The 12,338-nt window shown below is 44.5% G+C and overlaps 1 protein-coding gene across 1 annotated transcript in view; it reads left to right on the forward strand.

Annotated features, from left to right (window-relative positions):
- CAMK1D (calcium/calmodulin dependent protein kinase ID) overlaps positions 1 to 12,338 on the forward strand; it is a 203,884-nt gene that overhangs the window by 190,622 nt on the left and 924 nt on the right. Inside the window, exons 7-10 of the mRNA XM_081927849.1 lie at positions 741 to 853; positions 1,623 to 1,701; positions 8,110 to 8,197; positions 10,132 to 10,270. Coding sequence (XP_081783975.1) covers positions 741 to 853; positions 1,623 to 1,701; positions 8,110 to 8,197; positions 10,132 to 10,270 — 419 coding nt within the window. The remainder of the gene's footprint in view (positions 1 to 740; positions 854 to 1,622; positions 1,702 to 8,109; positions 8,198 to 10,131; positions 10,271 to 12,338) is intronic.

Here is a 12,338-nt window from a genome sequence, read left to right on the forward strand (position 1 = left end):
TATGTCAATGCTCCTTGTCCAAGTGGTTTTTTTGTTTTTTGCCCCAAACTTTCACAGCAAACTTGGGTTTTCCACAGATTGATGGCTGCTCAGATCACTGGCACCAGGCATAGGGGGTGCAAGGGGTTCTAGCCTCCTCAATATTTTGAATTGGGGGCCCAGCTCCCCCCAATATTGAGGGGCCGACATCCCCCGCCACTGCCAGTGCACCCCAGCCTCCATCCAGGAGTTGGGAGGGGGCTGGGACCAGCGAGGGCGAAGATTGCTCTCCATGAGTCCCACCCCTGCTGGCCGCATGCTGAGGAGAGGACGGGGGAAAGGGGGGCATGTCAGCACCCCTGGCTCAGCTTCAGCTTTTAAGAGTGTGTTTTTGTGGGGAAAGCTGTGGAGCAAAGAAAGGGGGCACTCGGACACAAGGAAAGGTAAGTGTGGTTGGGCCCTTATTCTATGGGATCTTAAAAAGTGTATATTTACTTAAAATAGAGTCAGTTCTGAATTAGTGATGCCCTAATTCAGAGCTTCACATATGGTGTAACTTTCCACTCCTACGGCCCACTTGAGACAGCTCAAAATTATTGTGGCCCGTGAATCACAAAATGGTGAAATAATGGGGGGGGGGGGTAGGCTGACATTCCATTTGGAAGCCCAAAGTTAATTGTGAAAAACTGAGGTTCTACTTCAATCACTTGTTCTCATGTGACTCAAAATGTCCTGCTTTTTTAAAAAATTGTGTGTATTAGGCTCTGTGGGTATCCTCCCTTCTATGATGAAAATGACTCCAAGCTTTTTGAGCAGATCCTTAAAGCAGAATATGAATTTGACTCTCCATATTGGGATGATATCTCTGACTCTGGTAAGGAGCAAGTAGAATCACAAATTAGGTACTTATTCATATCAGTATCCTTTGTTGTTAGTGAACATACTTTTTTCTGCATTGTTTTAAATACTGCCTTCCCCTCTCTTCCCAACAGTACATACTCATCTCTTCTTCTGAATCCTGGCACTTCTTGTATTCCACTTTTCCTCCAGCTCCCACATTGTAAGCATAATGTGGGAATAAGAGGACTCGTCCACACTTGCTTATTTTAAAATAATTTATACAGATTGCAGAATTTAGCATTTCTTGGTGCAGAATTTATATGACCTGGTCATAGACATTTTTTAGAAGGCATAAACCTAGCCTATGATTCATTCACTGTGATGGAAGTTGACTTTTTTCAGTTCACGCTTTATATGAGCAAATTCCTGGTCCCCAAAATATTCAGCTACCATCACGTATGAGAAATCTAGTAATAATAATTTGGTAAGGAAGATGTGGCTTTATGAATAAAAATGGCAGTCTGAGGAGACACATAAATGTAGAATTTAATTACATTATGTATGGTCGTTCACTTGATTGACTTATGACTGCTTTAACGCCTTATATGTGTATAAAATGCTCCTTACTTTAATCTACTACCAGAACCTGCACCCTAACCCCATATCTCCCAGTGTTATGTCTCCCAGTGGGACACCATCATATTGTTTCAGAGGATTAGATGACTGCAATGAGCAAATTAAGATGAGCCTTTAATACCACTGTGTGCTTTTCTTGTACTTCCTCCTTCCTTCTCTGAAAACAGCCAAAGATTTTATTCGGAATTTGATGGAGAAAGACCCAAACAAAAGATATACCTGTGAGCAGGCAGCCCGACATCCCTGGTAAGCAGTTACTCAGTTCATTGCCATGTCCAGAAATTGTCAACACCATTTGTCTCCATCATTAATCAGTGATTATCAAACTCTTCACTCAAGGGGTAAATACCAAGGAAGCACAAAAGAGAGCAATTACCTTGAAAAATCCTTGCTTAATGGCTCCCACCGAGCATCATAGCCAGCAATGGCATAACAGTCGACAGCATTGAGCTGTGATTGCAATCACTTTACAGAGAAAGGTTTGAGACTCAGACTTTGCAGGCAAGGAGGAGGTGTCAACGGAGAACAAAAGCAGAGAAAAACAGAAACTTCACTCACAATAAAATAAGAGCAAATCACTACTCACACATGGCCAGCTGTGTTCAATGAATTCAGAGGGGAGGGGTATATTCAGAGTCATGGCCGTCCTACCCCATCCTTAATGCATACGTGCACATGCCCAACGAACCTCAAATCAGGGTGAGGTGTGCGCATGATAATGCACGCTGGACCGACGTACACACATGTGCTATTTGTTACAACGGAAGCAGGTGAGTGGCTGTGATCCCATTGTCCCACCAAATCTTCACTTTGCTATATTGTCAGTGTAAAACAGAAACGCAACAAGAACGTAGGAAGAGCAGCACTAAATCAGACCCTGGGCCCTTCAAGTCCAGCATCGTGTTTCCACAGCGGCCAACCAGGTCCCTATGGGAAACCTACAGGACATGGGGCAAGAGCCCTCCCCTGCTCTTCTTTCCCAGAAACTGGTCTTCCTAGGTGTCCTGCCTCTGGTCCTGAGGGTAGAAGAGAGCTATCCACAGTAGTCTGAACTTGTCTACTTTCTCTTTAAAGTTGGCAGCCAGCACCACATAGGAAATCCTGTAGTTTAACTATGGACTCTTTGAAGAAGTTCTTCAATTTGTCTCTCCCAAATCTCCACCATTCAGTTTCACTGGATGGCCCTGAATTCTAACTGGAAAATGTCAGCGTGAATCAGAAGTTTGTAGGCCACAGAATCTAGCATTGAATTGCTCTTCACATCTGTTCAGAACCATTTCCAACAAAAAGGACATGTGAGAAACCTTTAACCATTGGTCAAAAATTTCACAAAGAGAAGGAAATAGTGTATATTTGAATGACATCATTCCATCACAGGCCTCAGGAAATTAAATAAGTCATAAAAATGATATCTCAAGCACAGATCAAATGATCAGGAACATACCTACCAGCAGAAAAGTAGGTCACCTTTTTATATTTTTGAATGGAAAAGAATTTTCCAAGATGTTTTATCCAACATATACAGATTATTGGCCTGGATGATCATTTCTGTTAGTTACTGGAATAAAATATAATACACACATTTGAAGAGCTCCTAACACAATTTTTCTTTTCATTTAACCATTTGATTCCCAATCAGCAATTGAATGCTGTTGCTAAAGGCCTGACAACATTTTTCTCCCAACCTTTTATCCATAATTCAGGCTTTGAATATAGGCCATCAGTTACAAAGACTGTTCACCATGTTAGTATTGTAATGCCCCCTTCTTGCACACAGTGCTCTGAAGTTACTAGTGCTTATGTCTTGTTGAAATCAATACCATGCATTGACAGAAGTCCTACAGATATCAGTTTAAGTGTGCTTAAGCCTTCAATTTTGAAGCCTACAGTGAAATACTGTGAGTCTGGCACCCCAGTACTAAATAACAAATAGCTCACATTGGGTTGTGCTATATCATCATCATCATCATCATCATTTCAATTTATATACTACACTTCATCCATAGATCTCAAGGTGGTGCACAACATAACAATACAATAAAACAGACAAAATACATAATAAAAATAAGAACAAAACCAAACCAATAATCCCCCTCCCACAACACATTTAAAAGGGTATTGGATGTTAATCAGCCAAAGACCTGGTCAAAGAGGAATGTTTTCGCCTGGCACCTAAAGGTGTACATAAGGAAAGTATTTGTCTACTCAGTGAAAACTATTTCAATGCCTTGCAGTACAACTGGAGTCCTGATTATTACAGCATGCAAGTCTTATTAGAAAGATAACAGGATGGGAAAGAGGGATGGCAGGCAAGTAGGTTAAAAGTTGAGGGAGATCTTAAAGTTGCAACCTGACACCCCTAATAGTTCACCACCTGCTTATAGCTTTGTGTAGACCCTACGTTTCTAGGTTTTTCCAAATCTGGCATATATAAAAGCAAAGGATCCATGCTGAGCCACAAAAGCAGGCCAGTGGGGAAGCCCTGTTGTAACAGGCAATGTTATTTGAAATAATCCACACATTTATATGGGTTGGTTTAACCTAAGAGGCAGGTGATTGTGGTCCCATCTGCAGGGATTATTTGTCAAGCAAACCTCTTTCTTAAGGCTTTTAGTGCATCTCAGGGCAGAAGGTCTGGGCAAGCTACATTGCTTTGACATAGAACTTGGGGTAAACAGAGACAGGCAGTAATTTTCTGGGGCCTGATAAGTGTTTCAATTTTTTTCTTTCATGCAACATCTGTGATAATAAATGACAGCAATTACCCTGATTAAGTACATCTTGTCAAGGCAGAATCCTGATCCTGTACTAAACCACAGAGTTCAGTTTTTAATGACTCAAAGGGAAAAGATGAATGCACAGAATTGTCAGCTCAAGGGCTAGCCATAATTTTTCTTTTTAAAAAAATTGTAAGATCAGAGAGTGGAGAAAAACCTATTTCATTCAAAGACTCTTAGGAAAAAATATAGGGACAAATCATGCCCTTATTTAATAAGGCTCATTTAATTTCTTTCAGAGTCCTTCAATTGTTTGTTAGAGCAAGGCCCAATAGCACAATTGCATCATTAAAAACAGTTTATGTAGAAGGATTATATTGTCACTCTGTGAAAAAGATGATTTACAGAGGAGTTGGTTCCCAGGCAATCCTATTTAAAGTGTGAAATGGCTCCCTGAGGAGAATAAGTGATGTTTATAACCTTCGTTTAAACTCTTCTCTGGCCTCTCCCAGTGCTCTCTTTATTTTGGAATCTGATCGGCACTGGATATGTATATGTTTCAGGAGTTATGCTCCTGCACCATTATCTGCTACACAAACTTTGCGCTTCCATCATCTGGGTGATTGTTTCCAATGAGGCTTTGGCCAGAGTGGCTTTCAATAAGTACATACAGTGGTGCCCCGCAAGACGAACGCCTCGCAAGACGAAAAACCCGCAAGACGAAAGGGTTTTTCGGTTTTTGCGTCGCTTCGCTAGACGATTTTCCCTATGGGCTTGCTTCGCAAGAAGAAAGCCCATAGGGAAATCTCCGGGGACCTCTTTTAAATGCTGGCGGTGGGGAGCAAAGCCTTCCCCCCCCCTCCGGCCTTCAGAAGAGGTCCAGGAAGGCCGGCGGGGGCCGAAAGGCTTTGCTCCCCACCGCCAGCATTTTAAAAGCGGTCCGGGATAGCAGGGAAGCGCTTCCCGCTATCCCGGACGGCTTTTGAAGGCAGGCGGGGGGGAGCAAAGACTTTCGCCCCCCGCCGGCCTTCAGAAGAGGTCCATTGGGTTCCATCCTCAGGAAAATGAATCCTCCCCCAATGCATGTGTGTGTGTGCATGCACGCACGCATTCACACGCACGCACGCACGCACGCACGCAGACACACACACCACACAAGACCAGGAAGATAAGAGATTGCATAACAATATAGGTTTGGAATTGGAAGGATCATCCCTAGAAAGCGAAGCATATTAGTAACACAAGATGACTCCCATTACTATTACATATAACCCAAGGTTAAGATGCTGCAGTATCACCTACAATCTATGCTAGAGAACAGTGGAAAAACAAGGCGGAGGAAGAGAAAAGCTATCAACAGCCCCTCATCTTGAAACCGCTGCTCACCTGCAGCCAACTGACAAGACATGGGTAGCAAAGCACGTAACTCCTCAGTAAACCCAAGAGCCAGTTGCACTCTTTAATTACCCAGTGTTAATTAAACCATTGTTAGTATGCTAGTGCGTACTTGGAGGCAAAAACAGTGTGTACCCAGGTATTACATGATGTGTAAACCATGTCTGATATATCCAAAACGAAACAAAAATTAGAAATATTAATTACTTCTCCCCTCATTTATGTACACAAACACACACAGATCAATATGCAAAGGATGCAGGTAATCTTTATCTAGGATTTCAGCCTAAGCAGGGCATTTCATAGGCAATTGCTTCTTTCGTCTTACGCTGGCATTTCTCCAGCCTCCCACCCTGTGCAGGCCACCTCTGCCCCCTTCTCAGAGTATTGCTGATTCCCATCCTGCCATGGCACTGACTTCACACTATGGGTGTAGTGGAACATTTCAGGAGTCCTGCTGACAGAAGGAGGGATGCTCACTTGTCAGCAGCAAGATTGCTTCTGATACTTGAATCTGTGGCTGCCTCCTCAGTCTCCCAGACAGGCATCAACATGCTGCCCAACTACGTATTGTGGATGGGAATTCCTCCTGGTCAGTTAAATCTATTGTGCTTATTCATCCTAGTTAAACTGTCAGGAAAGATGCCAATTAGTGTCACTAGTTTTGTAGTTATCTCTGCATTGATAATAGTACCAAATACTTTCTTGATCCCCAGTTAATCCTGTATTTGTCATCTGGGCAGCCAGGATAGGTTAAAGTCAATGACCCAGCGATGAAAAAGGAATCGGGTCTCTGACCCTGAACCAATCACAGTTAGCTCTGTGTGTGTGTGTGTGTGTGTGCGTGTGTGCGTGTCATCAAGCCATAGCTGAACAGGGTTTACCATAACTTTATTTTGGATATATATGCCATGATTTATACCTCACATTTCAGGCAAATAGTGCAAGAGATTTACAAAAGACTCAAAACATTAACATAACAATGGCACAATGCTATTTTTCTGCTCCAAAGTGAGCCCCATTGAATTCAATGCAGCCTGCTCACAGGCGATGCTAAACACCCTTAACAGGAAGTGTGAACACAGTCCTATACATGCCTGCCCCAATGCAAGTCCCATTCCACTCCATGGGGCTTATTCTCGCTCAGGTAAATGGTATAGGATTGCTTCCTGAATCGCACTGAATGCAGGTTTCTGCTGACTGGCACCACCTGCTTCCTTCACACCCAGCTCTTTCCCACTGGTTTCAGCCAGTGTTTACTTGTTTTAGGGTTCCATTATGGCTGCATGAAACTTCTTAAATTTCATTGATTTGTACATTGCTGCACAAGGCTTTTAATATTTCCCTTGGTAGTAATTAAGTGATTGATATGGGAACGAGAATGTTGTTAAGAGGGCATCACTTCATTCAGAGTCTTGCACAGTCTGTGCTTTTTTTGCTAAGATTTTGGGTATGAAAAACCTCACGATCAGATTTGATTTAAAACTATGTGGTGTTAGTTCATTGCTTAGGGGCTATCCACAACACAATAGACCTTGAGTGCTTTTAGAAACAGCTGCATATCCTGAGGCAGGAAAAAAATAGCAAGCAAGCCAGTTAAAGCTTAAAGGTTATGTCTAGAGAAAAACATTGAATTTCAAGAAAGGTCTTGCAGCATTTTCCTTTGGCTTTAAGGGAGAGGTGACTGGGAGGGATGCAGATGTGGGGCTTTGGACTGGTCTACTGCTAAAGGTACCACAATTAATGGGAGAGGAGCTTCTGATGAGCAGCAAGTAGCAGTGGTGGACATGGCTATTCCCTATTCCCTCTTGCCATCTAAAACAAAGCCCAAATGTCTGTATCTGTGTTTGCACACTTCTTCCTGCTCCTGCCTCTCCCATCAGTGGCGTAGCGTGGGGGTGCAGGGGGGGCCGGCCGCACCGGCCGCAACATCGGGGGGGGGGGCGCTAATCTAGTGGAAGAGACTCGAGTGCTAAAATCCACGGGTTAGGGGGCGCAAATTACTTGCCTTGCCCCGGGTGCTGACAACCCACGCTACGCCACTGTCTCCCATTTCTCCATTCTCCACCCTTCGTTTCCACTCTTGCCTTCTCTCACTGTCAAAATATAGATTATAAACTCCTCAGGGTAGGGACCTGTCATGTAATAATGCTGCTATATTTGTGATGATTTATTGTTGTTATTTTGCCACTGGCCAGTGCAGATGTCAAACAGGCCTGGGAGCAGAGCACACATGAGAGCACACATGCCTGGTGACTGGAGCTGGTCTGGCCTGCTTCGGATTTATACCACACGTATGTTCAGCAGAGGGAGGGCTTAGTTGAGCTCCACCAGTGGGAAATGATGGACTTTTTTCTGTGTTTCACTGAAAAGTATCAATGCTGCAGCCCATTTTTCAATGAAGTCTATGGCCAAAATGTCAACTCATTTTAAGAGCACTAGATTGCACCCTATTCTTTGTAGAGTGAATAACAGAGAGGAGAGCATTGTAAAACAATATTCTGAACCAAACATTTCAAATGTCTCATTTATCTTTTTTCAGGATTGCTGGTGACACAGCCCTCAATAAAAATATTCACGAGTCCGTCAGTGCACAGATTCGCAAGAACTTTGCAAAAAGCAAATGGAGAGTAAGCTATCATGTTCTCAGTTGCTTGTACTGTTGGGAAGAAATGATTTTAGCTTTATAACGGAGTCTGCTACAGAGCAAAACATGGAAATTTTCCCAATTTTCAAAAGAATGCTTCTGATTTCAATGGGAAAGTTTAGCTCGGCGTAGAGGTGCAATTCTTTTGTGAAGAAGTTCAGCTGAACTGGGCCCTGGGAGAGGTCCTCTGAGATAATGGACCCATGTTTTCCTTTCTCCTTCTCCTTCTGCTTTATAAAGGAGAAAGTTGGGAAGAGGGGGGATAGTATGCTCCGGCCATATCCTCCATAGCACCCCAAACAATTCCAGTCTTGCAAGTCCAAAACATACATGCCCTCCACCTATATTTATTTAACTACTAAAATGCCTTTTTAGCAGTAGCCCTGGCCCAGCAAGTCAAGTTTAAAAACTGATGGCACCATTGATTTCAGTGGAACTTAAGCATAGCTAACTTTCTTGGAAGTGGTGATAACAATTAACTGGTTTCCAATTTCTAAACTACTAATTGGTATCTAATATTTAGATTTCACTTTATTTCTCTGTCTTCTTGCAGTATTGCTATATATAACTAGCAGTGCAATGCTCATAACTGTCTAGTCTTGTCCCTTTCTGAGGGTGGGAGTGGTGCTTTGGATTGGTCTAGTGATGGAAGGGAAAGGGCATGAGAGATAGGGAAGGCCATGTTCAAAATGGTATGTGGTGATGTTCTTTGTTCTTGGGTCACACGTCCCAGACACCGTCCAATCACAGGTGGCATGGCACCATCTGCCCTACGTAGCTACTGCTCATCACAGCTTTGGATGTACCGTATTTTTCGCACGATTGGATGCAGCAGACCATAGGACGCACCTAGTTTTTTGGGGGGGAAATAAAGGGGGAAAAAATTTCCCTTTATTTCCCCCCAAAAAAAACAGGTCAGGGAAACCAAACCAGGTCGAGGAACAGAGGGATAGTGGCGCTGCGCCTCCCTGCTGTCCCCCGAGCTTGTGGGGCTGGCTGATGTCTGCCTGGCGCGCGGGGCGCTCTGCTTCAGGGCACCCCACCCGCCAGACAGCAGGCTGCTATCCGCAGCGTGGGGATCCCTGCGGGGAACTCCTGCAAGGCTCCCCACGCTGCGGATGTGTGCCGGGCGCGAGGGGCGCTCTGCTTCAGGCCGCCCCACCCACCGGGCGGCAGGCTGCTATCCGCAGCGTGGGGAGCCCTGCAGGGAACTCCTGCAAGGCTCCCCAGGCTGCGGATGTGTTCCCGAAGCGCCAGCCGCTCTGCTTTCAGGGCGCCCGACGCTCCGGGAAGCAGGCTACTATCCGCAGCCTAGACACGGCTAGCGGAGCGCTAATCCCGAAGCTTGGGGCGCGCTGAGCTCCGCGCGCCCCAAGCTTCGGGATTAATGCAGCGCTCCGCTAGCCGTGGGAGAGCTGGGTCTCCCACGGCTAGCGGATAGCTTCCTGAAGCCTGGAGAGCGAGAGGGGTTGGTGCGCACCGACCCCTATCGCTCTCCAGGCTTCAGCGAAAGCCTGCATTCGCTCCATAGGACGCACACACATTTTCCCTTGCTTTTTAGGCGGGAAAAAGTGCGTCCTATGGTGCGAAAAATACGGTATGTCCTTAAACCCTCAACACTTCAGCACTGGGGAGTGAAACAATATATTTGCTGAATGTGAATGTTTTCTCTTAGTATTGTGTGGAAATAATATTTTTGGAAGTAACTGTTAAAAACATACACACAAAAGCCCCCCCACACACACACAAGCACATCACCAGTAAGACAACAGGACATCCTATCTGATTAAAGAGATGTCTTCCTTTGAAGTCTGTGGTGCTTTGTGCAAGGGCCACTTTTTTTCCTTCACCAGGTTCCAGAAGCCAGGAAAATACCCAAGAGCAGCTTATTCATTTATTTCTGTGTTTTTTTCCCAGCAAGCATTTAATGCCACAGCAGTTGTGAGACACATGAGAAGGTTACATCTTGGCAGCAGTTTGGACAGTTCAAATGTGAGCATGTCAAGCTCCCTCAGCCTGGCGAAGCCACCACCTGATGGAACAGCCAGGAAAGATTGTGAGTACATGACCCCAGACTAGCAAAGCTTGCCAGATCTGAGACTAGGTATCAGCAGGCACTTGGAGATCATCTGTGCCACCTCTCACTCCCTCTCTGCCTAGTGCACACCTCGCTCAAGCTGGGCTGGCTGCTTCTCTGCCTGCTTGCTTGGGCAACAGCCTTTCGTCATGGCACTGTCAGTTGCAGGTTGGGAGAAGGTGGCTAAACAAGACAGCTAGAGAGCAGGCAGCTCAGGAGGATGGCACTGGGCAGCAGCAAGAGGGTGGCAGGGAGGGCCTGCCTCCTTGCTCTGTTTAATTATAGAGTCAGACCTGAATCATTGCATTGGAGCATAGGAAGCAGCCTTGTGCTTTCAGACTGTTACCAGCTCAGTATTGTCTTGACTGGCAGTAGAAGACATTTTCACCACCTGCTATGCGAACTAGAGATGAATGAGGATTGAGCCTGGGGTTTACTGCATGCACTGAGTCGTGGCCCCTCCCAGCATAACACATTAAAGACGTCGTTTTTGGCCTGTATTTCCTGAAACACAGGGATCTTACCTAGTGCTGAATCATCTTTCTCCCAAAAGCACAGCATGTCTCCCAGTTGGTTCACTTGGACAGCACAACTGTCATTTATATTTGAATAAATGGGATGCCTCTTATCTGCAACTGCTGTTTTCTCTCTGGAGATCCAACATTTGCACATTGATATATTGTCAACAACTCAGTTCTGCACGGGCATTTTTGCCATGAATATCCAAAGAGTTTATAATCCAGTTTATAATACCGGATCTGAGTATCATGTCCAGAAAAGAGCTTTCCTTTTCCCCCTACTTTTGAACAATTTGATGAGGGGAAGTGAAGAAACCAAGAATGATACTGTTTGGCAAATGAAACGGCTGGGGAGAGTGAGACAAAAAGTGAACACATTTCACACGTTTGCAGAGCCCAGATAGACTAAGGATCAGACCTGCTGTTGAGCCAAGTGAGGCAGCCACCATAGGCAACAGATTTGGCATAGCACAAAAGGACAGCAAATTGTTGGGTATTTAGTTTTTAGTTTTTGAAACATAATACATAGATTTTTTTTAATTTGTTACTGCTAGTAAATTAAATAATTGTTGAAAGGAATGCTCCCAAGCAATGTTAGAAGAAGGAGCCCAATGAAGTTGCTTCTCAAAGTGATTAGGTTTCCTCCTTCTTCAAATTGCTGTTACTCAGAAGTCTTCAAACAGGGCTCCAGGAAAGTTTATCAGGATTCCTCAATGAAAAGATTAGTGAGAGAACAAACTTCCCTACAGCTAAATGACATTGTAAGGTGAATTATCAAAGTACATTGAAGGGGCTGCGTGGACTGCAGGGAGCAGGTATCTGCATGCATGTGTCAGAGCCTCAGACTAATCACTGGTAGAAACTGTTATTGCAAACCTTAATTTAAGCTACAGACTTAGCTATTTAAACAAATTAAAGACTTCAGTGGCCTGTGTGCTATAGATCTGCATCCCACAATGCAAAAGGCAGTGACTTTCCATTACGAGGCATGAAAAACATTTGCTTCATGAACCCAGGGCTGGTTTCTTCTTCTAAAATGACAACAAAAATTCATTGTGGGTATCTTTATTATAAAAGATGAACCCAAAGCCTCTTCCTGAAAGAACTGTGCTTCTGTCATCTGTTTGTTCTATGAGGAATGCACAAATTCCCCCAATCTCAAGGGGGAAGCTGCTTGTGGCCAGGTGGATAGACCATGCCCCACTGAACCCACAGCTGCTGCAAAGGTGAGAAAGGCATGTGGACTGTCATTCCAATTGCTTTTTGCATTCACTGTAGAGACAGTGCCCCTGAGGAATGACGGCCTAGAAACTTCTCTACAAACTTTTTTCTGTCTCTGGAAAGAGCAGTTCCCTGCAGGATAACAGGAATGTTGGCATCATCATAACTCATAATCACAATTTCATTCCACCACCCCCTCCAAGGAACTCTCAAGGTAGCAGATGCAGAGTATTCCCATTTTAACTTCATCGTTGGGTTTGCCTGGTAGATTAGGCTGAGAAAGTCACTGGCCCACTGAGCTTCATGGC

The sequence above is a fragment of the Podarcis melisellensis genome (genome assembly GCF_964234715.1).
Source record: "Podarcis melisellensis genome assembly, chromosome: 10".
Classification (NCBI taxonomy): Eukaryota; Metazoa; Chordata; class Lepidosauria; order Squamata; family Lacertidae; genus Podarcis; species Podarcis melisellensis.